General features: G+C 42.2%; 1 protein-coding gene across 1 annotated transcript; it reads left to right on the top strand.

Annotated features, from left to right (window-relative positions):
- Positions 1 to 544: 544 nt before the first annotated feature.
- LOC132331073 (vitellogenin-2-like) lies at positions 545 to 23,612 on the top strand. The gene is made up of 35 exons (XM_059854049.1): positions 545 to 614; positions 729 to 749; positions 851 to 1,002; positions 2,273 to 2,524; positions 3,032 to 3,193; positions 3,285 to 3,433; positions 4,022 to 4,172; positions 4,274 to 4,431; positions 4,520 to 4,685; positions 5,524 to 5,649; positions 6,007 to 6,225; positions 7,143 to 7,360; positions 7,494 to 7,591; positions 7,843 to 7,967; positions 8,076 to 8,177; positions 8,810 to 8,929; positions 9,015 to 9,204; positions 10,846 to 10,939; positions 11,051 to 11,236; positions 11,780 to 11,924; positions 12,042 to 12,264; positions 12,343 to 12,518; positions 12,890 to 13,633; positions 14,096 to 14,146; positions 15,002 to 15,088; positions 16,129 to 16,341; positions 16,432 to 16,574; positions 16,968 to 17,106; positions 17,606 to 17,741; positions 18,193 to 18,379; positions 18,706 to 18,794; positions 19,849 to 19,946; positions 20,696 to 20,855; positions 22,242 to 22,403; positions 23,271 to 23,612. Exons 1-35 carry the CDS (start codon positions 545 to 547, stop codon positions 23,387 to 23,389), a joined length of 5,631 nt encoding a protein of 1,876 aa, XP_059710032.1. The 3' UTR covers positions 23,390 to 23,612.
- Positions 23,613 to 26,409: the final 2,797 nt, after the last annotated feature.

The following is a 26,409-nucleotide window of genomic DNA, read 5'->3' as shown; positions in this document are numbered from 1 at the left end:
ATGCCATTTATATATGTTTATATATGATTTTTAAATGTACTTTGGTGCTCATAGGAGTATAATATCAAGGGGATATCTGTCCTTGTCTGCAGGGGCAGCTGGAACCAGTGCTGAGGGAAGGGGAGGAACACTGTCAGTGTGTGATACCGACTCTGTTAATTGGGTTGCTATCAGCTAGATAACAGTTCAGGTCAGGTGCCAGGTCAGCATAACCTGGGCAAAATCAACCTAATCTATGGTAGGACCAAATAGCAGCAGCCAGCTGTGACACAACCTAGGAAATTAAGTAATGTGTTTATTGTAAAATTATTGTAAGAGATCTAGTAAAAACTTATTAGGGTTAAGTTGAAACTTTTAAACAATTCAGCAAAGCACTTATGAGATAATCAGTGAGATGCCAAGGTATGACTTGATTTCTGTTATTCCATCTGAAGAGAAAGTATGATTGCAAAAAGGGAGGTGTTTACATTAACTGATAAAAAACTTGAGAATTCAGCAGAACAGAGCCACGTGTTCCTGAGCTTTCTTCCATAAAAGTGCCACCATGTCTGCCACAGCCCCATTCACCTTCACTATGAGGGGGATCATACTTGCACTAGTGCTCACCCTTGTAGGTAAGGCTACCTATCCTTTCTTCACTTTTCTTCTCTAAATTTTCCTTAAGTTCACTGGCAGCGATTGGATCTAGATTGAACATTACTTACCTGGTTTTTCATCTCTTTTTGTAGGTAGCCAGAAGTTTGACATTGGTAAGTTAATTTCCTTCCATAACCTGTTTTCAGTGAATTTGCTGTTATTTCTATTTATTAGAACACACAAGTAATGTGAAAATGGCTGTTATTTCCCTCAGACCCTGGATTCAGTAGCAGAAAGAGCTACATGTACAGTTATGAAGGCTGGGTGTTGAATGGGCTTCAGGAAAAGAATTTAGCCAAAGCTGGTGTGCGCCTGAGCTGCAAACTAGAGATCAGCGGGCTGTCGGAGAGCCTCTACCTCCTCAAGGTACTGCACCTCCCAAATGGGCAGCAGCAAGCTAAAATCACAGTTTTCATTGCATCTGGCTGATGGGGGGGGTCTAGGAAAGCTGCAGGAAACACAACTGGAGGCTTGTCACTGTGGGTGAAAGAATGAGCTGCAGGCTGCCGTTTCAGAGGGATGAGTCACTTACCTGTGCTCCTTCTGCAAGTTGTGGTAGCAGCTGTTCCTCAAGACTTCATATTGGAAATACAGCTGCTGGGGGTTTGCTAGAAAATGGAAAACTAAAGACATTTAAGCCTGCTCTAAAATTTGATTTTAGTCTTAACACACACTTTGAACTCCTGTGGGAAGCTAGGACTTGGGTGTGTAAAACCATTGTCATGAAGGCAACTAGTAACAATAGACTTAAAAAGTGATAAAAACTAAAGATAAAAAGTGATACATGATAAAGGTAAAATTAAAAAGTGAAAATCATAAAAAAGGAGTATGTGATAATGTTTAGTGTTTGAATAATGCAGTAAAAGATCTGTACATGTGGAATCATGCCTCTGCTGATGTCAGCAGTGATAGGACCTGGCTCAATTAAAAATAAATATGCTTCAGGAATGTACTTTTACCCCTTTAATTCAGTTACAAATCAGAGGGTCTTTTTGGAGTACTGAATTCAGTGACAGCTCTTTGAAAATTGGGGGCTAGGGATTGCAGTTCACACTATAGACTTTGTCCCGAAATTCTTGTATAGTGTGCACCAGCCTGTGCTCTGAGGTACCTAAGCTGGCAGTAATTTTGCCAAAGTTATTGAAATTGCTTCTTATTTACATAGTATCTCAGTGTTTATAAATATATTGTTCGTTGTTAAAATATTTTTCTTGATTTAAATAAATAACAAATATGAAGCAAATATAGTAATTTAGTCCAAAAAAAGAGTAATATAGGAATAAGTTAAAATGAAACATTCTAAAACTGCACTTTTTTTACATTTAGAATGGTACAAGCTTTTAAAATGCTAAATCTAAAGCATGACATTTATTTTAAGGCTGTCAAAAAGGGAGACTTTATTTGATATGTTAACTGCTTCTGTAAGATAAAATAGTACTGTTGAGCAGACAGGATTTCCACTGGTTTTACAGTAGTGTAAGCACAAGACAAAAGAATAAACTGCTCTATGATTTTCTAAGCCTACATTTGGAAGTAAGGAGTATCTCACTAGTGGTTATCCTAATTTCTTCCAATATGTTTGCATATTTAGTACCAAAGGGATTTTATTCACCTGAGTATCTTGATTTCCTCCCAGATCCGCTCCCCACAGCTCGAGGAATACAATGGCATCTGGCCCAGGGACCCATTCACTCGATCCTCCAAAATCACCCAGATGGTTTCCTCATGCCTTACCCGGCCCTTCCAGTTTGAATACAGCAGTGGACGGGTTGGAAACATTTATGGCCCAGAAAACTGCCCTGATACTTGCATTAACATAGTGAGAGGAATACTGAACATGATACAGATAACCATTAAGAAGTCACAGAATGTGTATGAATTACAAGAGGTTTGTTTCTTTCCATTCTAAAACTATTTTGCTGAAAGGATGTGTTTATTCTCTTTAGCTGGTCTTCCTCTGAGTTTCTGTCTATTTGCATCTACTTTTGTGTGTTTGTAGTAAGAAAAAGATGATTTTCATTCATACAGAAGTAAATGTGTGGATGTGTGTTCAACAAATTACCTGGGCTGAATTCTTTCTAAGACATATGTTTTTAAGTCTTAACATGCAGTTCTTTGGAAAAAAAGACTTGTTATCCATGAATTTATTTGTTATATGGCTTCTGTAATACAGCTATTTGATCAATTTTATTTGCTGATTGTTGATATTGATTACTTTTAAAGTTTAAACTCCATGCCCTGACCAAGCATTGCTCACATGCCTATTATTTAGTTCAATAGGAATGATTGTATGTAATAGTAACAGCTTCACTGAGAATCTTCATTAAGTAAAACTTCTCACACAGTGAAATCCTGATATAATTGGGAAGTCTCATTTTCTGTATTTATGTGCCAGGCTGGGATTGGAGGTGTTTGCCATACAAGGTATGTCATCCAGGAGGACAAGAAGAACAACCGAGTCTCTGTGACCAAAACTGTAGACCAAAATAATTGCCAGGAAAAAGTGGTGAAGAGTCTTGGAATGGCTTACATCTATCCCTGCCCTGTTGACATGATGGTATGTGAGATGTGGAAAGATCTTCCTAATAACAAACATGGCCACCGTGTTCCCATTCATTCACTCTTTGGGTCTCCCTGTCCTCCTACAGAAAGAAAGGATCATCAAGGGCACTGCAGCTTTCTCCTACAAGCTGAAGCAGTCAGACAGTGGTGCCCTGATCACAGAGGTGGTGTCTCAGCAGGTGTATCAGATCTCACCATTCAGTGAACCCACCGGTGTCGCTGTCACGGAAGCAAAGTAGGTGGGACGTGGGCTTGCTTCACAAAGTGAGAATAATTAGAGGTTCTGTCTGTCCCCTTCACCCCCAGCTGAAGTGAAATGAGACTTGAGCTCCACAGCAGTTGAATGGAGCTGTGTAATCACACTTGGAGTTTCCACAGTCCAAAAAGTTCAGCAAGCCATTTTCTATTTGTACCCTGGTCAAACTGGCATTACAATTACATGGAAGGAAAGGAGAAAAGCTGCATTGGTCATTTATACCATAAGAATGCTACTTTACTGCTCTGTTTGTTCTGAAAAGGGGCTAATTTGTAGTGCCAGGAGGAAGAAAGTGTATGTAGAAATAAGACCATTCATTACACCAGGTCAGTAGCTTTCATTCAGCAGACAGCAATTTTGCTTCTCCTCGGAAACAGTTTCATTGTAGATAACTCCAATGCCATTTTGTTCTAGACTGAAAGCTTTATTCATTAGCAAAAGGTTTTCTTTTGATAAGAAAAATTTTTAAAGATTAAGACAGTTACCATCACAGTATCACTGAACAAACAAACAAAATTCCCACATGGGTAAAGAGAGATAATGCCTTTCTCCTGTGACTCTTGACAGACAACAACTCACCTTGCTGGAGGTGAAGAGTGAATGGGGGAGCTCCCCAGACATCTCCATGCAGAGCTATGGCAGCCTTCGGTACCAGTTCCCAGCAGTGCTGCCACAGATGTCAGTGCAGCTCATCAAGACCAAAAACCCTGAGCAACGGGTATTTTTTCCAAATTGCTTTCCTAATTAAAAATAAAACCCCTGATCATAAATTCCAAAGAGTGTAATTATGCATGCCCTCTGTCTTGTGTTTTGTGACAGATAATCGAAACACTGCAACACATAGTCCTGAATAACCAACAAGATTTCCATGATGATCTTCCATACCGTTTCCTGGAGCTCGTCCAGCTCTGCAAGCTGACAAGCTCTGACACCCTTGAATCCATCTGGAGACAATGTTCAGACAAACCCCGCTACAGGTATTTCATTGTATCAGCCTATCAGAAACTCTTCTGGTTGTGTGACAACTGGGAGCTAAAATGAAGGATTTTAAAACTCTCTTTGCAGGCGATGGCTGCTGAGTGCAGTTTCTGCGACGGGCACCGCAGAAGCTCTCAAATTCATTAAGAGCAGAATCCGCAGTGATGACCTCAGCTACCTTCAGGCTCTTCTGAGTGTTCCCTTTGCTCTCCATTTAACAAAAGCTGATGAACACACTGTTCCAATAGCAGCAGTGAGTAAAGCCATGTGAATGTTTCCTATCTCACAACGAAAGGAATGATGATCAACAACCTGTGATCAAGTACCTTAGGGGATGGATTCTCCTCTCGTGTGCACTAATTTTGTGGAAATGTTGACCCGTGAATTTTTTTTTGCATGGCATTTATTAGAGGATAGTTCTATGTCTTCATTTCTCTATATTGATATAAAGGCCTTTTCTTATAAGAGCTTCTGGGAATAATTCCCATTTTAGTTTTCAGGGATCACATGGCATGCCTTCTATAGACAAAACTTTTTCCTTTTAATCTCTTACTTCTGAAAGAATTGATGGTTGGGGTGTTATGTCACTTCAGCAGCTCTTTTAATCGCAAACTAGTCCATGAAGTGGAAACTGCTGCAGGAAAAGTATTAGTGTAAACATCAAATACATTGACACAATAATGAACCATTAATTCTGAGCAGGATTTTTGCCATCTCTAGCCAATATTCTTTAACAGGAAAAGCAGAAATAATGTGGAAATGCATCATTAATATAATCGAGTTGCACATTTTTCTAGAGGCATTCCATTTATACATTGATATTTATCCATAATCTTAATCTTTTCAGTGTTCAGTTGATGAAAATCAAAGTGTAGCTATGTAAGCTTACATTTGTATAAACTAGTAGGGAATTAAGATCCTAAGTAAAGCTTCCAAATATAATGTCTACAACCTACTTTAATATGTTTAGATAAGAACAGTAATCATTCTCAAATTGATCCCTTCAAATAAGATCTGATGATTTTCCTGCTCTGAAAGCTTTGTGAAGCCCTGTATTAAATGACAAATTAATTTTTTTTTCTTCTTCACAGGATTTAGTGACAAGTTCTCGAATCCAGAAAAATCCCATGCTTCAACAACTTGCCAGCTTGGGATACAGTTCTGTGGTGAATAGATACTGTTCTCAGACCTCAGCTTGTCCTAAAGAAGCTCTCCAGGTACGTAGCTGTTTGCCAGGCTTTTTTGTTAATAGCTTAGTAATGTTCATTATATTAGCTGAATTCTTTTAATATACAGTATAAAAAGGGTGACTGGAAATACAAATACGCATTTTTGTAGGTTTTCTTCAGAACAAAGGCATCAAATAATTTTGTCAATGTAATAATTTGCTTCATCATTGAAAACACAGTTTTCACATTGCAAGGGTAAAATCCTGAGAGAAACCACCATTGAGTGATTTTTATCAAAGCCAGTTTGTTTATTGTGGTAGGCTCTTCAGTGGGTAAGGGGGACACTGTGGACAGTCTATACATTAGAGTGAGAGATTGATTGATTGATCTGTGCTTTGTTTGCAGCCCATCCATGACCTGGCAGACGAAGCAATCAGCAGGGGCCGTGAGGACAAAATGAAATTGGCTCTGAAGTGCATTGGCAACATGGGAGAGCCAGCCAGCATCAAGCGCATCCTCAAGTTCCTTCCCATCTTTTCATCCAGTGCTTCTGATATCCCCATCCACATTCAGATTGATGCCATAATGGCCTTGAGAAAAATTGCTTGGAAGGACTGCAAAACAGTACGTAGGATCTGGTAGATTTTCTTTGCTTAGTGAATTAGAATATGTACCATAAGTGTAATGATTTAAATGGTATTGTGTTGGATTCAGTTTTTTCAAAAAAAGATTGTTTTTAAGAACAATACTACACAGTTTTACATTCAGCTGATGTTTTCTGCTAAGATGTAATGATAATTAGCCAGTAGGAATCTTCCAGCAGTGTTGCTTTTATCTTCTGTTGTAACCAACTAAGTCTTGTGCTAGTAATAGATAGTGGACACTTAGCCACCTAAAAGTCAGACATATAATTTAAATTGCCTCTGTAATCTGGAGCAAACACACTTTCTGTTAAACTCCTAGGCCAAATGTCAGCATTGCTCTACCTCTTTTAGACCCTTCCCTTGAGGCTGAGTGAGTCACCACTGACCCCACACTGAGGTTGCTGTCACAGAAAATGTAGGCAAGACTTTCAGATAGTTTAGGTATAGGACCTATATGAGAAACCATTCACTCAGACTGTCTTTGGTGAACTGCTGAACCTTTTAAAAACTGGTCTAAAATAGTGAAGCATGCTCACTGAGTCAGTGGAGTTACTTCAAACCATTAATCTGTCTTATTATGTACATTTTTTTCTTCCAAAAATGTTCACTGATGTTTGAATGTCAATAATGCACAAAGCAATGCTGAAGCCTTTTGGATTGCCATGGGTTGATAGATGGACATTTATTTGCATTTCAGTGGTTTCATGAGGCTCTTCCACCATGGCCCCTTCAGTTATATCAGTAAAGTTATGTGGAACCCTGCAGTAAAAAAGATCAGGAAACTCTTCTGCAGGGATAATGATCCTCTCTCCCCTATTTTCTGTGGGTTAGGTGTGGATCCAGTTTGCAAAATGGTTTCAGTTATTGGTAATTCCAGACCCTGTTTTGTCTCTGCAGGTGCAGGGATATCTCATCCAGATCCTCGCTGACGAGTCGCTGTCCCCCGAAGTGCGGATGATGGCTTGTGCTGTTATCTTTGAGACAAGGCCTGCCCTTCCCTTGATCACAACCATTGCCAACGTGGCCATGAAGGAGAGCAATTTGCAAGTGGCCAGTTTTGTGTATTCCCACATGAAGGCTTTGTCCAAGAGCAGGTTGCCATACACGTACAACATGTGAGTAGAGACAGGAACAAAGCAGGTGCTCTTCAGCAAATTATCATCTTCTGCATGTGCTGACTACTGAAGTCAGTTTGTTTACTGACAGGAGCTTGTTTCTGGATACTATTACCTTTCTCATTTTGTTTAGATCTTCAGCTTGCAATATTGCCCTTAAGCTGCTGGCCCCCAAATTGGACAGGCTGAGCTATCGCTACAGCAAGGTCATTCGTATTGGAGGCTACTTTGGTAAGTGTTTCAGTGATCAGGAAAAATTCACTTTAGAAATTCATTCTTTAAATGTGAAGTCCTTTGGAGAAATATGGCGTTCTTTGTTTCAGTGAGAAATTAAATGGGAGATTCATATGTTTATAGTAGCCATTTAATAATTTCTGCCTAAACAGTTAGAGTTTATGTAATGATATATCTTAAAGTTGGCAGTGAAAAAAGCTAAACAGAATGGTTAGAAAAAAGATGTCTCTTGTTTTCTTCTGCCATAGATAACTATAAAGTTGGTGCTGCTGGAGATGTATTTGTTATGAACAGCCCAGGAACGATGTTCCCATCAGCAATCATTTCCAAGCTGATGGCATATTCTGCAGGGTCGGTGGCTGATTTGGTGGAGGTAAATATTTACCTAAGTCAATAATAAATCAAATTCAAATTAAAACTGCTCACAAAGTTTCCTCTCTAAGCACATTTCAGACTGCTCCTTCTCGTGCTGTTTCGGTAGGCTGGTGTCCGTGTGGAAGGCCTCACAGATGTCATCGTGAAACGAAATATCCCATTTGCAGAATATTCCACATACAAAAAGATAAAGGAGATTGGAAAAGCTGTAGGTATTTTCAGTAATACAACGTGTGGGTAATATTGGTGATGCTTCTCACTAGCTAAGCCCTGTATCAGGAGGCAAACTGTTCTCCTAGGAGTCAGCTCAAGTATTTCTATGAAGGAGAGATGTGCAGTAGGGACTTCAGGGGACATTTGCCATGGCTGCCATAGTTTCTGCCAGTTTTTGCTCTGGCTCTGCCTCCTCCCAACTCAGAGATGGCTGCAGGAGGAGCACAGGAGAGAAGGGAATAGCAGGCATTACAGCACAGTGTGCCACATGCCTGGCAGGCTTCCTACTCCCTCCCTTATCTACCTCACCTAGATGACAAGAATATGCCTTTGTCTTCAAGAGAAATTATCCTTTTTTTTTGCAGTGCTTTCAGACTGGGTTTAGTGGTACTGATGGCTCAGACCCTGTGTGTGAATGTTATTGTATTGGGATAGCAAACATTTGTGGGCACCTCAGTGGTGGAAGGAAGTGTAAATTAGTGCCATCATGCTATTTACAACTGGAAATCTTACAAAGGAGAAGGGCAGCTTGACCAGTGATGGGTTTAGTTAAGGGTGGTTTAGGATGAATTATTATTTATGAAGTGTTCCATTAAGAAACTTTGCTTGTCTCTATCTGTTCCCCAGCTGCTGGGATGGAAGGAGCTGCCAACAGAAACCCCCTTGATATCAGCCTACTTTAAACTCTTTGGCCAAGAGCTGGCCTACATCAACATCAATAAGGAGGTGCTACAGCAGGCGGTGAAGGTACCAGGGCCCCCTGCTTTCTTTGCACTGCTGGGCCGCGTCGCAGCTGCCCGCGCCGCCCTGCCGTGTGCCCGTTCCCTTGCAGGCGCTGCTGGAGCCCGCGGACAGGAGCTCGCTGCTGAGGAGGCTGGCGGCGCAGCTGCGCGCCGGCCTGGCGGCGCACTGGGCGCAGCCGCTGTGGCTGGCAGAGCTGCGCTACATCGTCCCCACCTGCAGCGGGCTGCCCCTGGAGTACAGCTCCTACAGCACCGCCCTGGCCAGGGCTGCCGCCAGCGGTGAGAGGGGCTCCGGCACAGGGAGGGAGAAGGGGGTGGGGAGCCAGGAGGATAGGAAAAGAGCTAGTTGTGGTTTTGGAGAGTGGGGCAGTGAAGATGTTTAGAGACAGGATGGATGCACTGGTTTGAGGTGAGATGAGAACCTGGGAAACCAGAGAGAGAGAGAGGCCACAACGTTCGAGGCCAAAAAACCACAAGAGCTGCCTGGGGAGCTGATGCAGACATGGGTAGGTGGACTCACAAGCTAAGGAGGATTCAATGTTGATTTAAAAAGAGAACAAAACAGGAAACAATCAAAAGAGCACTGTTAGTGGCACTAAGAAGGAGGAAGAGAAGAGGGCCTGTGAAAAGAGACTGGAGCTCTCTTTTAAAAGAACAAATATGCAAGTGCTAATCCTCATCAAGAAGGTAATTCAGTGATCACACTGTGAGCTGTTCAGCAGACTTAAATTAGGCAAGACTGACTCTAATATCTGCTGACACCATGTAAGGAATGAAGGGTGATGGACATGTGCTTGTGCTCTCCCACGTACCCACTCTTTGCTGGTTTCTGGTTTGTTAGTTTGCTTTAGTAACATCTTTGCAGCTCTGTCCCTTCTCTGTGTCTTGTGGTTTGTGTTTTTTTGTTTTTTTTGTTTTTTTTTTTTTTTTTAATAGCAACTTTGTAGCCAAGTTGGGGAGGTATGGATTGGATGGATGGGCTGCAAAATGAGTGAAAGTTATCTGGACTGTTGATCCCCAAGGGCAATCAACAGCTGAAAACAGAATTGGTGACTTGTTACAAGAAACCTTCCGCTGCCATTGGCACTTGTTCAGTGTCTTTTAAAATTCAAACTTTGTAAAAGAAGGCACCCTCAGGATTTCTGTGTCAATATTAACATTGAGTTGGTGGGAGCAGTTGCTGCTCTGGGGGTCAGGCTGCCACTGACAGGCAGCTTAACAGGTTGGAGAGGATGGCCTGACAGAAGTGTGGTGAAATTTGACAAAGGCAATGCAAAGTCCTTCACCTGGAGTGGAGTGACCCAATGTATAGGCTGGGCATCACCCAGATAGAGAGCAGCTATACAGGAAGGGCAGGACAACCTGGTACAATAAACCAGCAGTGTGTTCATGTGGTGATAAATGCCAACTGTGTCATGGGCTGCAGAAGCAAGAGCAGAGCCAGAGTGACAACGATTTCCTTCTCTATTTAGCACATTTGCAGCTGTATCTGGAGTAAAATGTCCAGTTTTGGGTCCACAGTACAAGATGCTCACACTTGGTGTGAGGAAAGATTGGAGATCAGAGGTTGATTAGCCTTGTTCTCTGCATTCACTCTGTCTTCTGACTCCCCATGTTTCTGAAATGTTAATGCTACACTAATTATAAAATTTTCAATTTGGGTCAGCTCTTCAATTTCTTAGTATATTTTTATTTCCATTTTCAATGTGTTGCATCAGAACCTTTGCTTCTATAACAAGCTTCCTCTATATTTTCAGTATTCTTCAGAATCATGAAAGGTTTCATGTACCCCAAAGTCTGTCTTGTTTTCCAGCTGTATTTGCTGCACTAACAAAACCACTACCTCCTACTGGAAAGTGCTTATGTTTGACTCCTTTCTTTCATTTTTACAATGTTTAAATATTGTTCTTGCATTTGCAGTTGATGGAAAGATAGCTCCCCCTTTAACTGGAGATTTTAGACCTTCACAGTTGCTCGAATCCACTGTGCAGATCCATTCTGACATAACCCCCAGGTATGGCAGGTTTCTGAGGCTTTCCATATGAAGGAGGTTTTTGAGGGAAGGCAGAACCACATGGATGAAAAGAGCACCTTCCTTACACCTGACTGCTGCCCTCTGTTTCAGCTTATACATACAGAAATTTGCAACAATGGGTGTCAACACAGAATACTTCCAACAAGCTGTGGAAATTCAAGGCAAGGTCCTGACAAGACTGCCAATGAAGTTTGATGCCAAGATAGACATGAAGCTGAAAAATATTAAGATTGAAACAAATCCATGCCATGAGGAAACTGAGCTAGTGGTTGGAAGGTACAGTAGCATGACTTCAGAATATTTTGTGTTGCTGAAGCCTGACAAAGTTCACTATTGACTGACCTCCCACAGAGGTCTCCAGAGAGGCAGAGTGATTCTTCAGTGTATAGCAGAACCTTTGGGATAAAGCACAAAGAAGACAAATACAGTAGCTAAAAATCAGAAGACACCTGAATTATTTAGCAGTGTAATTTTTATATTAAATTGTTTATTATTTTGTGTTCTTGTTTTTTATTGTTTTATTGTCTTTTAAGGATTTTGATTTATGTGTTTGAAGGAAAATTTTTGATGCTTTGGAAATTTTGTTTAAATTTATCCAGACTTTGATAACTTCCTGCAATATAAAAAATTATATTTGTCATTAACTCTTTTTTTGTTTTCAATAGTTTTTATATTTCTAAATTCATATATAATCCCTGTGTTCAAATATCTTACCTCTGTGCTGTCACATGATACTTACAAGGATGATTCAAGGATACTTACAAGGATGATTACAAGGATCCAAAGACAATTCACTGTTTTTTGCATATATCTCAACAGACATAAGGCTTTTGCTGTATCAAGAAATTTAGGAGAGCTAGGTGTTGAAAAGAGAACTCCAATTCTCCCAGGAGATGCTTCATCAAATATTGTGGAAGAACCTTTCAAACCATCAGCTAGAGCTTCCAGCGAAGACTTCACAAAGGTAACCTATTTTTTGGGCTTGTACAGTAATATTTACCCTCTCTGCAATGGATGTCTGTAGTTTCACTCTTGCTGTGACACACTCCCAGTGGTCCTCACATCCCCATCTCTAACGCAGCCGGAAGCTGACAGCGCGTCGAGGAAACGCGCCTATGGCTCTCAAGAGGATCTCGGCCACGTCACGGGAAAAAAAGCTCACAAACGAGACATTTGTGTCAAGCTGCATCACCTTGGCTGTCAGCTCTGCTTTGCCAGAAGGTCACGAGATGCCAGCTTCCTGAAAAACACCTATTTGCACAGACTCATCGGAGAACACGAAGCTAAAGTAGTCTTGATCCCAGGTAAAATACTGAGCATCTGAGGCTTGTCAGTGCTATTTGAAGCAGTGTAACTTTCTAATGTGTGCAATTGGTGTGTAGTTGAAACAGATGCTGATATTGACAAAATCCAGCTGGAGATTCAGGCAGGATCCAGAGCAGCTTCCAAAATAATTAATGAAGTAAACTCGGAGTCGGAGGAAGAGGGTGAATCATCTCTGTATGGGGACATTCAAGCTAAACTGAAGAAGATTCTAGGCATTAACAATGTGTTCAAGGCAAGTGACTTTGAGTATGGCAGAGGGGAACATTTTCCCCTAAATGTGGGCGAGAATTAGAAGTACAGTGTGGGCAGCTGGCATGGCAAAGAAAGGCTGGGGCTGTTTTGGAAGGTGCCAGTGCCCCATGCTGAGGTATTGCTCCTGTGGGGTGCATCCAGCAGGGTGGGCTGGGCTGGGCTGGAATTCAGATGGATGGAGTGGATCTGAGGGAATTCTGCAGCTTCTGCTGTGAGTGAGGCAGGGAGGTGGTTTTTCCTTGAAAAGCTAGTGTGAAAACCCAGCTTTGTCCAACACCCACAGAAGTTTTACTTTGCAAAAACAGGACCAGATGTATTCTCTCTTTTGCACCTCTTGGACTGTGTTTGCAGATTGCAAATAAAACACGACACCAGAAGAAGCAATCTTCAAAGAAAGAAAACACTGTGCTTACAGAGCTTGGGGCAGACCCTGATGCAAAACATGCCTCCAGCTCATCTTCTGCCTCCTCAGCTGTCTCCTCTTCCTCATCATCTGCTGTTTCTCCTCATCGTAAAGAGGCTGGAGATGAAGACGAGAATAATCAAGAAGAGCAAGCGAGAAACAAAGATGCAAGGAGCAAGAGCAGCAGCAGCAGTGGCAGAAGTAACAAGAGCAGCAAGAGTAGCAGTAGCAGCAGTGACAGAAGTAGCAAGAGCAGTAGCAGTGGCAAAAGCAGCAGCAGTAGCAGTAGTAGTAGTGGCAAGAGCAGCAGCAGCAGTAGCAGCAGAAGTAGCAAGAGCAGCAGCAGCAGTAGTGACAGAAGTAGCAAAAGCAGTAGTAGCAGCAGCAGCAGCAAAAGCAGTAGTAGCAGCAGCAGCAGCAAAAGCAGTAGTAGCAGTAGCAAGAGCAGTAGTAGCAGCAGCAAGAGCAGTAGTAGCAGTAGTAGCAGCAGCAGCAGCAAAAGCAGTAGTAGCAGTAGCAGCAGTAGCAGCAGCAGCAGGAAGTCATCAAGTCATCATAGCCATGGGCATCACTCGAGGCATGCGAATAGCAGCAGCAGCAGTGAGTCACAGAGCCACCACAGCCATGAACATCATTCAGGACATCTGGAAGGTGGCAGCAGCAGCAGCAGCAGTGCATATTCCAAAATATTGGTAATTTTTTCAGTAAATCAACTGATGCTACTAATCATGCTCCTGATGGCTGCTGGCTTTGCATGGCAAGTCAGGACATTAGGAGTTGACCAGTAGATTTAGCAACATAAAATTGAAAATTTTATTCTACAAATACACCTGCAATCATTGGCACAGATGTCTACTTCATCTCAAAAGTTTTCACAAGTTTGTTGAAAATTTGGTTACTGTCAGGAAATGGGTTTTTTGACAATTTGCTGTCCATAAACGTTGCATATTTCTGTTTTAATTTTGTGGTAGAAACATTATTGCTTTATATAAATGACTTCATCTTGCATTATGTGCTTGTGACTAAGCATACAGAACTATGTATGAATGATAATCAGTAAATTTCTTATTTAATTTCCAGTTCTTAGGCTTTCATATAATTGCATTTCTTTTCCTCTGAGACTTCTAATCATCTTGTTTTTGTCGATTTCAAAGGAAGCTCATGAGATTTATCAGTACCGCTTTAAATCAGCACAAAGACAAGAGGTGAGTTTTTCTTTCCTCACTGAAAGAAGTATGGAATCTGTCAAGAGTCAAATGGAGACTTTAGTGGCAACTTGTTATCTTGGTTGAGGAAAATTACAGTACTGATAACATTAGAACTATGGTGTTTCTTCTGAGATGGGTAAAGACAGAGAGCTGGGTTCCCTTTTGTGCTGTGCACATGAAGCCACTTGTGGCTCTGCAAAGGAGCTGCAAAGCCTCTTCCAAAGCAACAAAACAGACTGGAGCTGCACACTTGGGAGGAGCCATCAGAGCCTTGATTCATTTGATTGGCTTTGATCACCTGGTTTCTTGGGTGGGAATCACTGCACGTACATGAGGATAATGATGCAGACAAATGTAGAAAGATACCTTATTTTATAGTACTTTGGTTGAGGAGATTCTTACTAGGGCATGAGCCAGCCAGAGCAGTGTACTTGGCACTAGTGTTCCTCAAAAAGTAACATTTGAGCAGTGTGTGTCCACTCAGATGCTCCTTTCCATTCAGTTGGTCCATTCAGTTTAGCTTCCAGTTCATCAGACCTGTGCAAAATTTTTGTTCTTTCTTACTGAAGTGAGAAGCTGATTAAATTTGACTTGCTTTGGTCCATTGTTTTTCATACAGGGAATTCTCATCTAGGTATGGTCCTTATGGGCCATGAAGAGTCAATTATGTTTGGGGAAACAAAATTTTTCAGAGTTAGATCCTACGTAGTAAGCAGGAAAAAGCCAAGTGCCATGATAGAGAGAATTGCTCAGGACTGCCTCGTGCAATTTCTTCAAGCATGCTTTAAAGTTACCTTCTTAAGCCTGCTGTGGCTTGATTTTTTTTGTTTTTTTTTTTTTTTTTCTTTTCAGTTCCCAAAAAGAAAACTCCCAGATGACCAAATTGACAGCTCACATTCCTCTGCCAGATCCAGTCATGCCACATCTCGAGCTTCATGGGTTAGTTGCTTCATTTTTATCATTTTTGGAGGGTTTTGACAGCTTGGAATAATGTCAGAGTGGCTGTGCACTGACAGTGGTTGTATTTATTAATAACAACAATAATCATGGGAAGGGAGGAATGCCAACCTCTTGAGTCTCAGGTATCAGTCAAGACATGCACCACAGTTCCCATATGCACTTTCCTCGCCACTGAGGATCCTTCTTACTTGCATCACAACCCTTCCCTCATGGAAATTCCACTCAACAGATGCCTGCAGAGACTCATTTTGTGACCTCTGCCGCCTGGAGGGAGATTGAGGTGCTACAGTGCCAGTGTGAGGACACTGGTGGCAGCAAAAGGCGTGTTCCAGAGGGGGCATGGAGCACCTGGGCTCCTGACCACCAGGCAGATGAGTGCAGGCTTGAGAATGATGGAGTGAGATATTGAAGATCATGATGCACTTAAGGCTGTTCTCCAAGGGAAGGGGTTCTTGATGTTGGAGAAAATGTCCTGGATTATATTCTGTGCTGAGTTGCTGTGCAAACACAAAACCTGACTGGCCCACAGAACTCACAGCCCAAGTGTGAGGAGAAAGCCAGCACAAGACCCAGACAGATAAACAAGAGGAGATGAGTGGGGGATGTTTCTGCTGTGGGAATGAGTGACGCATACAACTGGCAGCTGATGTTCAAACTGAACCACTTTCTTTTATTCACAGGCTGGATACACACAATGAAGCCCAAATCATATAGTCATTACTGTGTTTTAATTATATGACTATCTCCATGGTATCAGCTGTAGCTCAGGAAATGGCACAAATTTTGGCTCATAAAAACACAGTGATAAAAGCCATCTGGCATGCAGAGGCACGTGCACATCAAAGACATATGCAGGAGGTTTTATAGGCATGTATATATGTGTGACACATATGCTGGTATATATTTGTGGTTCAGTTGTTTATTTTTTCATTTATCCATCTAGATCTTGCATCTAAAATGTTCCATGGTAACTCTTCTATAATTAAATGTTTTGCCTGCCTTCTCCCCCTTCCTTTCAGCCAAAGTTTTTGGGAGATGTTAAAGCCCCAGTATTAGCAGTTTTGCTGCATGGCATCCGTGATGATAAGAAGGTGGGAGGCCTCCAGCTGGTGGTGTATGCTGATGTTGACTCCGTCAGGCCCCGGCTGCAGGTATTTGTGTCAAACCTCACCGATTCAAGCAAGTGGAAGCTCTGTGCTGATGCTTCAGTTCACAATGCTCACAAGGCAAAGGTAAGGCTCAAAACTGGCTTGTGCAGATCTGTATGCATCACAGGAATGCTCCAGGCACTAAACAAATGGACCATTGTTCCTCCATCACAGGCCTACCTGAAATGGGGACGGAATTGCCAGGACTACAAGGTTTCATCTGAGCTGGTAACTGGGCAGTTTGCTACCCACCCTGCTGTACAAGTGAAACTGGAGTGGCCTAAAGTTCCTTCCAGTGTCAGATCCATAGCAGAATGGTGAGAATTGAGTCTTCAGTGACACTTGTTAACAATGCTGGGCAACTGGGAAAAATCAGCATCTGCACACGAGGCTCTAGCGGCTTAAGAACTGGCTGATACTTTATTCTCTGATCTGTCCAAGTACTACCTTTGGACATAAAAGCTGAGTGGGATTACATCATATTTTAATGTACAGTAACTCCTGATATTTGCCATAATTACTGAAAACTGAGGAACAGATCCTTCCTTTCACTAACACTTGAACAGAGCAGAGAATGGGTGTGAGGACATAACCAGGGATCCTGAAGACTGTCATGCTGCTTACACACAGGTGTGAGACTATCTAGCTGGGATATGTGCAGCCTTTTTTTTCTCCATCTCACTAAATCTTTCTGATTTGAATTTTTGAAGGTTTTACAAGTTTGTTCCTGGGGCTGCATTTATGCTGGGATTCTCTGAAAAAATGGACAAGAATCCTTCTCGACAAGCCAGGCTGATCGTGGCTCTAACTTCTCCAAGGACATGTGATGTTGTTATCAAGCTTCCTGATGTAATTATGAAATATTTTTATCGCTCTTCTATTTTATTCCTAGTAGAAAAGTGTGACTGTTTAATTACAGTAGGTCAATTCTGAGAAAGAAAAATTAGGCTAGCATCAGTTTGGGTTCAGTTCAGCATATGCTGAAAATTACTTTTATATATTTCTATAATTTTAATATTTCATAGAAAGATGTCTGTATAGTGATTCTTTTCATGGAGAGAGACGTGGGCACTCATATGACATGAGTTTCCATCTGCAGTATCTCCATAAGTGTTCACCTCATCACCTTTGAAAGGGAGTAATTCATCCTCTCCCAAAAAATACCTGAATGACTTCTCTCACACCATGAGGGAAAACTGAGCAAAAGCAAAACCCTCATGGACAGTGAGTCAGATGAGATATGTTCACATAAATTCTTTGCAATGAAAGTAGAAGAAATAGGAAAAAAAAGTCCTAGCTGTTTGCTGGCACAGGTACATTTTGAATGTGCTTTTGAATTCCTTTTCAGATTACCCTCTATGAAAAAGCCATGAGGCTTCCCCTGTCACTTCCTGTAGGTCCAAGGATATCAACCTCAGAGCTGCAGCCTCCCAGCTGGAATGTCTTTGCTAAAGCCCCTTCTGCAGTGCTTGAGAACTTGAAAGGTCAGATCTAACTGGGCTCAGAAGCATGACAGCTTCAGACTCACCATTTATTTGGACACCTTGTAAATTTTTCTGGCATTGTTTGTCTCAGTTAATTAGGAAATGTTCTGTAATAATGTGAGGACGGTTCAACTGAGAGAAAATACTGTGCATGTAGAACAGAAACCATCATTTCAGGGATCAAGATACTAATTATCTGAATTGATATAATTTTAAATTTCTGTCAATTCTTTTATTTTTTTGTTAGCTAGAAGAACACATTTTATAGGCCTTTCTAAGAATTTATGGGTGCTTACTAGCCAAAAGTCCCTGTGAACCTTATGAAAACATCACATAATGAAAAAAATACAAAGCTAAAATAATATGGCACTAAAAACAAACCACACAATTTAATGGCTTTCTCTCATGGAAAAGACAAAACTCACTGGTTTTTTTTTTTTTTTAAAACCAGCTCAATGCTCAGTTTCCTACAACAAGGTCACAACCTTTAATGACGTTCGGTTTAACTACACCATGCCAGCAAACTGCTACCACATCTTGGCTCAGGATTGCAGCTCTGACCTGAAGTTCCTGGTGATGATGAAGAATGCAGAAGAAGCTGTGAACCTGAAAGTAATCAACATCAAGCTTGGCAATCAGTAAGTAACTTCTGCCAGATGCTGGGAGCATGGGGGACCTTATTGCCCACATGTAGCATGAGAGGAGCTCCAATCTGAGCTTTCCTGCAGTGGCTAGCAGCCCATGAGGTTTCAGCACTCCCCTTATTTATTTTCCATGCATATTGAATGTGACCTTGATGCTCTTATCCTGCATCGTAGGTGACAAGAGTACCCCTGATGTAATTTAAACCTTTGAAATGAGCTTGTGCTCTGAGCTGTGACATTTAGTGAGCAGGGAGTTGCCTCTGTCACTGTGAGTGTGTGGAGGGGGCACAGCCAGGCTGTGAGCACTCCTGTCCTTGCAGTGAGGTCGATATGCGCCCTGCCAACGGACGGGTGAAGCTGCTGGTGGATGGGGCTGAGAGCCCAACAAACATCTCATTGACATCTGCTGGTGAGTGATGCAGCATGTGCTGCTCAATCTTCACATTCGTTTGGGGAGAAAGGAGGAAAGAAGAAATCTGGAGAAGGAGATTTGATCAGTTTCTATTCAATCAGTGTTTCTTTGGTTTTAAGGTAATATTTAAGAATATGTACTTTACTCACTTGCCAAGGGACACTTTGATTAGAGTGTGAAGCTCTTGAAGTAGCCTAAATAAGCAAGATATTATTAACATGAAGATCCCACTTTTTTGTACATCATTGCAGGTCCTGTTATAGTTCCAAATTTGAGATGATTTTGGCTATGCTATCAGTTTTGCTTGATTAAAAAAGTAGAGCTTTTCTAAAATCCACTACACGTGACTTGTATGTTGATGTTTTTCCTGATTTGATTTGTAGGTATAAATTTGGCTTGCATTCTGCCAGGGATAGGTATGGAGAGCTGGTGATATAGTCTGCTTGATTCTTCCAAAACAGGAATAGTTTGTTTCTGTGAAAAGTACAGGAAGACCTTGTTTCATCCTGTGCTGTGTAGTCAGGGGCTATATACAGTGTGGGTATTCTGACTGAAGAGCTGCAATATGTGAATTGGGCTAAATCTTGCTGAAATTGGGTTAGCATGTACCAGTGCTGAGCTCTGTCCTGTTTGTTATGGACTTGGGAAGTGATAATTGTGCTAGAAATGGCCCCAGTGGCACTCATGGTGTTCCTCATATTTCCATATTCTAATGCAGTGCACTCAGAGCCTTGCTAACCTGCACAAATACAGAGATACTATAGACAGCTCAGTAATAATTTATAGACAGAAATGTGATTATTTTAATAACCCCCAAAAAATTAATACGTCTATGACCATTAACATTCTCTTCCATCCTTTTGCAAACACCCATTTTCTATGTATGCCCATTTCTACATTGCTTTATTCTATATTTTTGTTTCTTGAATAGAGTAACTGAGGAATTTTGAAGTAAAGAACGTTTTAGAAACATGACAGGTGCTTTTTTTTCTCTCTTAAAGAAGCTAGGTTTGGTCTGGTTTTGTTTTGTTTTGTTTTGTTTTTCTTCTAGGTGCTTCTCTGTGGATCCACAGTGAAAATCAAGGGCTTGTACTTCTCGCCCCAGCCTATGGCATTGATAAACTGTACTTTGATGGATACACATTCAGGGTATCATTCTTCCTCTGCATAAGATTGGGTGTTAAGAAATTTCCATAGGATCCCCTTAAATCTCTGTGTAGGAAGGCAAAGGTATACAGTGGCAAAGGCAATGTGTGCAGGGCACAAAAAACCCCAAAGGGAAGATGATCATACAGGATTGCACAGTCCTGCTCTTTATTTCTGAGTGTGAGAAATGGGAATCCTTGATCAACAAAAGTATTCTGTTCTTGCAGTTCAGATGTGTGTTGGGAAGTGGCTCTGTGAGTGTACACACGCTGAGTCAGCAGTGCCTCTGCAAGAAAAATGAGTTTGCAGCTCCTGACACTATTCTTACAGCTGTATAATTCTCCAAAACAGCAAAAATGCAGCCATTCTTGTTAGATAAATGAGTGGCTTAAAGTCTGCACTCAAATTAACATGAAGCTGGAACGTAAGGGGTTGGTAAACTGTTTCATATCTGTCTCTTGTACTATCAAAACAACCACCAGAAAAAAGCTTCAGCATATTAATAGTCTAGAGCATGAATAACTTAACATCCTAGACTGGCACAATAGGTTACAAAGACTGTATCAGTTTTAGATTCTGCAGCCCCACAGGAGTTTGGCACCTGACTTTCAGACCCTTTCGAATTCTTATCAAAGAGATTTTAAATGTTTGTGCATTAACTTACACTGGAAGGGACCTGCATAGCAAAAATGTGCTCCACAGATATTATTTTTTTTAAACTTGAAATACTTCTTGTTTCTTTTCCCTCCAAGATCCAAGTTGCTTTATGGATGGCAGGGAAAATGTGTGGGCTGTGTGGAAAATATGACGCAGAATGTGAACAGGAATATCGGATGCCTAATGGATATGTAACTAAAGATGCAGTGAACTTTGGGCATTCTTGGATTTTGGAAGAAAGACCTTGTAGAGGAGGTATGCAAGCTCTAATAAATTTAATATAATACTGCAGTTGTTCAGGAAATGTCGAATCTGTTCAGAAAATTTAAAATCCATATATATTTTGGAAATGAAAAGCATATTAGAAGATTAATAATTAAGTTATATACTGCTTTAAAATTACTTGCGAGTTGAGAAAGAAATAAGAAATCACAGGTTAAACAAGCCAAAATATACAACTTAGTTGTAGTTCAAAAAATAAGATGAATCAAAATCTTTGTTTCAGTTTTGAAGTATTTTAGATGAGGATCAGAAAGAGGATAAGCTTCACACACAATGCTTTTATTTAAGCACAACCCCATTTTCTGGACATCAATTTTCAGCAATTAATCCATCAAAAAATCAGATGGGAATTAGTAGTTATTACCAGGGCTGACCACCTGGTTTTTGAACCAGTGCAACCTGTCAAACAAAGCATTCATGTTTTGTATGTACAAAGTAGCTGAGCAGTCCAGGGACTTAATTACATGGTTGAAATGAAAAAGCTGCATTTTAAGTCTTTCTGTAGATTAGGATCTCATGGTGTGCAGCTCTCAGCTGAGGTTATGATGCAACATCACACCACAGTGCTAGAGGAGAACAGGCACGTTGCATCTGTAGAGATGAGGGAAGGACATCCTCAGTCCCTGGAGATGGCTTGTGCATGTCTAGCTCAGCATTAGCTGTTATCCTTCCATGTTTTTGTCACAAATTCTGGACAACAAACTTGCTTTAGATGGATATGGAGCTCACATACACATCCACAATAATATTCCTGTTGCTGGTGGTGACCACGTTGTGTTTCCATTTAACATATGGTGGAAGCTGCTGAAATTTGAAGACATAAAATCTATATCTAGGAATAAGTTGTGGTCTGTTTGGCTTCTCACTTGTAACTGTTTGTCCTGGGAATCCAAAATGAGATCAATATTCCTTGTTGGCAGCAATGACTGTTGCTCTCTCTCTCTCTGACCAGTTCTGTGTCTGAATGACACTGGTAATAATGCAATTCTTTAGTGATTAATTTTATTTGGTCAGAAATCTCCCCTTTAGTTCCACTGCTGAATATTCAATATTTTAAAATGTGGTTTGATAGCTATTCAGTAAGACAGTTTACCTTGAAAAATGTTTATTAGAAAGTACTATGTTTCTATATCGTGATCTAGAAGCAGAGCAATTGCATTTGAAATTAGCTTTCCAGGGCTCCATACCTAACAAGCTGATTTGAAAGATATATCAGTCAGTAAAGCTTCTTCAGTTATGATCAAAGCACAGTTTTCACAGAGGGAAGTGTGCAGATGGGCAGCGTTGGCAGATGGGTCCTTCTGGGGGGGTCTGGAGCTGTATCCCGTTATCACAAAAGCTGTCCCCTGCCTGTTGCAGCCTGCAAGCTGCGGCACTCCTTCGTGAAGCTGGAGAGGGCGGTGCGGCTGGCCGGGGTCGAGTCCAGGTGCTACTCCACGGAGCCCGTGCTGCGCTGCACCAAGGGCTGCTCCCCCACCAAGACTGCTCCGGTCACCGTGGGCTTCCACTGCCTCCCTGCTGGTAAGGCAGCAGAAATCCCACCGGGGAGGAGCTGAGCAAAAGGATCAACAGATTGTCACCCTGCTCAGTCATTCCACTTGAAAAACGTGAATAATACAGCATAGCCATAGGTGGGATGGACTTACTGCCCTACTGACTGAAGCCCTTTCCCTGTTTTATTAATAGGCAAACATTCCTTCAGAGAGGGAGAGGGTTCTCTATTGGACATTTAATTGTTTTCATTGTATTGGGATTTAAAATCTAAACTGAATTCTCCTTTGTGGTGCTTAGGGCTAACAAAGTAAGGGCAGGACAACAGCACAGTCAGCACTGTGATTCAGCTGAAAAGCTGTGTACAGCAGCATGTGCAGACTGAGCCATAGAGGACCAAGTGCAGCACCCCAAAACAGAGATCCTTGCCTTGCATTTTTATATATCCCTGCCTTTCGGTGTGATCCTACTTCACGGAGCTGGTTTAGGTACTAGATGGGCAGGTGTGGACAGGATTGTTGCACACAGGCTCAGTGACATAGGAGGATTTATTTTCTAAACATGTATTGTAGATTATAAGACATTAGATAAAGTAGATACAGATTATATAGAGCATAGAGTTGTATCTGTTTTCCAAGGTTTTTTTTCTTAAAGATTGTAATACCCTTTCCTAAATGTATCATTAATAAAATTCTGCATGGAAGTAGTAGCTTTCAAGGCAGAACTGGCTTATTAATGAAGTGGGTTTCCTGGAACATCTCTGTGTGACTTAGACAAATACGAATATGTAAATCAGTGGGGAACAGCCAAGCCTGCTGTAACTAATAACTAGTGCATGGTAAATGCTATAGCTTGCAGAAGTAAACTGTTTAATTTTCATTTCTTGTTCCCCATCAGATTCAGCCACCAGCCTCACAGACAAGCAGATGAAGTTTGACCAGAAGTCAGAGGATATGAAGGACACTGTTGATGCACACATAGCATGTTCTTGTGAGGATGAAAATTGCAGCACATGAAGCTGTACCTGTGCAGCATAGGAAAAAACATAAATACTTTCATGTTTTTATTGTGTGGTGTAAAAAACCTTGTCTTGAGGAATAATAGATGCTAAATTAAGTACTCAAGGATCTTGTATGTGGAATCTTCCCGAGTAATTTAAAGTATTAAACTTTATTATTGTAGAAACTGTTGTGATTGCCCATAAATACCTGATTTCATAATAAATCCATGCAAGGAAAAGATTGTGAAGGCTTCCTTATTTCACTGGTGGTGGAAAGAGGTCGGCATAGGTTCTCCTTATCCCCCATTTCGTAGACTTCTTGAGTTCTGTGCACTGGGGTTCTGTTCAGGGTCACACTGGGAATTGGGTTGGGTAGCTGTGGTACTACTACTGCTTGTTCCCCCCATGCTTCCTTCCCTGGTGCTGGGGCCCTGTGCACCTCCAGCAGGACCTGATCACCTTGGTGTGATGCTGCAGCAGCCATGCAGCAGCCATGCAGCTGTGGTGCTTGGCCAGAGCTCTGTGACGGGCCAGTGCTGCTGTAGGGAGCAGCAGGCTCAGGGAATAAGCCTGAATCTCCTGTCCCTGGGCAAGGCTGCTCTGAGGAGCCAAGAACAAGTTACATTTCTGGTGCACCACATGCAGAAGCTGCGGTGAATTGGTGTCTTTGAGCAGGACAGGGTGGGGCACAGCAGGCACATCAGGCACAGCACCTGCCAAAGGCTCTGGAGCTGAGCCAGACCTCTGCACTTTGGGGGAGATGCCCCAACCTCTGTGCCCAGCAAGAGCCATTGCTGCAGCCACCCCCAGGTGGGCTCTGCCCCCGCCCCAGGTCTGTGTGGGCATGGTCAGGGATGAGCTCATCTGCCCTGAGCAGTGGGGCCCAAAGGATTCCAGCAGACCTGGAGGGTGTTTTCTGCTTGCCTTAAGGCTGTGCTTGCAGGCTGAGTATGCACACTGGGTGAATGGGATTTTGAAAATACTTGAAAATATTCTGTGAGAATTGTGTTGTTTTGCTCTCTCCAGCAGCTTTTGCACCTTCAACGGATGCACATACCTGAGTTTTCTTGTTTGGATAGCAGCTTTATAGTTCAGAAAGGTTAGGTCCTTAGTACCAAAAGAAATATGTTTGAAAGGTCTAAATATACCATTCTATGCAGTTTAAATGCTGCCATGGTAACCTGCACTGCAGAATGATGGGGAGCTGGCAGCAGCAGTAAAGCCACGAGCTGGTGGGTTTGCTCCTTGCCTGGAACTCACACAGAGCAGTGATGGAAAGCACAGACTTTTCAGGTAACCTCAGGCTGAATCCAGCTGAATCCAGGGCTTTATGTGGCCCCTGTGGGCAATGCTGGCACAAACTTCCAGCTCCAGTTTGGGCAGCCCATGGGGTTCTTCTCTTCCCAACGTGCCAAGCTGGAGAAGAGTTTTGGGGGAATTGTTTCTTGCAGCCTCAGCATCCAGGTGTGCTGAACCCCAGCAGTACTGCCCTGGCAGGAGACCCTGGGTGAGCATCACCAGGGCAGCCAGAACACCTGTGGGGCTGCAGGCCAGGTGGGTGCAGGTGGCCACTTCCTGAGGGCCTGTGAGAGCCCTCAGGCAGCCTCTGCTCCTCTGCCCCACTGCCACTGTGGAGGGAGCTGAGCACAGCTCGAGGGAAATGGGCTCAGCAAAACTGTTTGTCACACTCACAATTTTCTTATTTTGGGGTTTTTTTCCCCTCTCTCTTTTTCATTCAGGTTATATCCTTCTGAGTAATACCAGTGTAAAAGGGCTGTGACTATATGGGAGCAAAGACTGGGAGCTGAAATTGTTCTTGAGGTACTGAAGAAGTGACCTAGAAAAGGAGAGGTTTCAGTTTCATAGAGAAGTCACTAGAGACAAAGCCCTTGCCAGCAGTTTTAGGTGACCCTTGAAGCAGAAGAGCAGATGTCCCTGTGGCAGCAGCATGGCTGGGATGACTGGGGATGGAGGATCTGCTGCCCTAAGGGAGGCATGGGGATAAGATTCTGCAGCCCCAGTCTGCAGTGCTGGTGGTTTTGGGGAGCAGCTGGGTGCAGCCTGTACAGCTCCCAGTGAGGACCTTTCTTTTGAGGAATGTTGTTTGACCTTTATTTTGAGAAGTGACTGTTGTAGTGTGATGTTTCAGTGACATAGTGTTATAATTTTGAGAATACAAGCATTGTTGCATTTAATATTGCCATCACAGCAGCTTTCTACTTGTACTGCTGCTGACCTCAAGTCCTTGCTGCCTGCAGGTTGTTTTTTTTTAAAAAACCCAAACCTGTGCAGCTGCTATAGCTATGCCATAATTGCTTCTGAGCCCTGACTACCAGTGGCCAGTAGGAGTATATTCAAACCCTTAAGTATATTTGCCAAATATCCAAAGACATAACAGAACCCTCCAGTGAACAGCTTGGCTTTCTATCATGTGCTACCAGTTCTACAAGGGAAGGGGTTAAAAAAATCAGGACCTGAATATAGAGCCAAAAAAATCACGGCAAGGGATAAGGGATTTGTCATGCTTCAAATTTCTTTTTTTTTTTTTTTTTTTTTTTTTTTTTTAACCCTACAGATGTGATCTTTGATCTAGGAAGAAAACCCACTGTTTGTCAGACATTATAAATTATATCCCAACAGCTAATTATAAAACCCCATCAGCTAAACAGCATTACAAAAACTAAGCTGTCTTGGATAGGAGCTGCTGCTCTGTTGATGAGAAAATGAATCCAGTCCCTTCCCACAGTGAGCTGGGCAGCAGCAGCTTTGTTCCCACCCAGAGGGGAGAGGCTGGTAGGGAAGCAGTGGCCACGCAGTGCCAAGGTGAACCCCCAGCTCTGGGCTGCCTTAGCCCTCCCTGTGCTGATTCCTAATGGAGCACTCTGTGACCTGACTGGAAGGAACTGGTGGACTTGGGAACAAAGCCAAACCTGGAGCCCAGAGCAGCCTGAGAGATCTGTGAGTTGGGCTACAAAGGAAAAATGCCTGCTGGTGAGAGAAGGGGGCTCCATCATGGGGTGAAAATGTCACCCCTTG

Source organism: Haemorhous mexicanus, chromosome 9 (assembly GCF_027477595.1).
Source record: "Haemorhous mexicanus isolate bHaeMex1 chromosome 9, bHaeMex1.pri, whole genome shotgun sequence".
In the NCBI taxonomy this organism is placed as follows: domain Eukaryota; kingdom Metazoa; phylum Chordata; class Aves; order Passeriformes; family Fringillidae; genus Haemorhous; species Haemorhous mexicanus.
The sequence above is the reverse complement of the archived record's forward strand: the minus strand, read 5'-3'. Positions and strand labels throughout refer to the sequence as shown.

Coding starts and splice junctions, on each gene's coding strand:
- LOC132331073 (XM_059854049.1), top strand. CDS start 545: ATGTCTGCCACAGCCCCATTCACCTTCACTATGAGGGGGATCATACTT. Junction 14,147..15,001: donor AATCAGCACAAAGACAAGAG/GTGAGTTTTTCT, acceptor TTTTCTTTTCAG/TTCCCAAAAAGAAAACTCCC. Junction 18,795..19,848: donor CATCTCATTGACATCTGCTG/GTGAGTGATGCA, acceptor TTTTTCTTCTAG/GTGCTTCTCTGTGGATCCAC.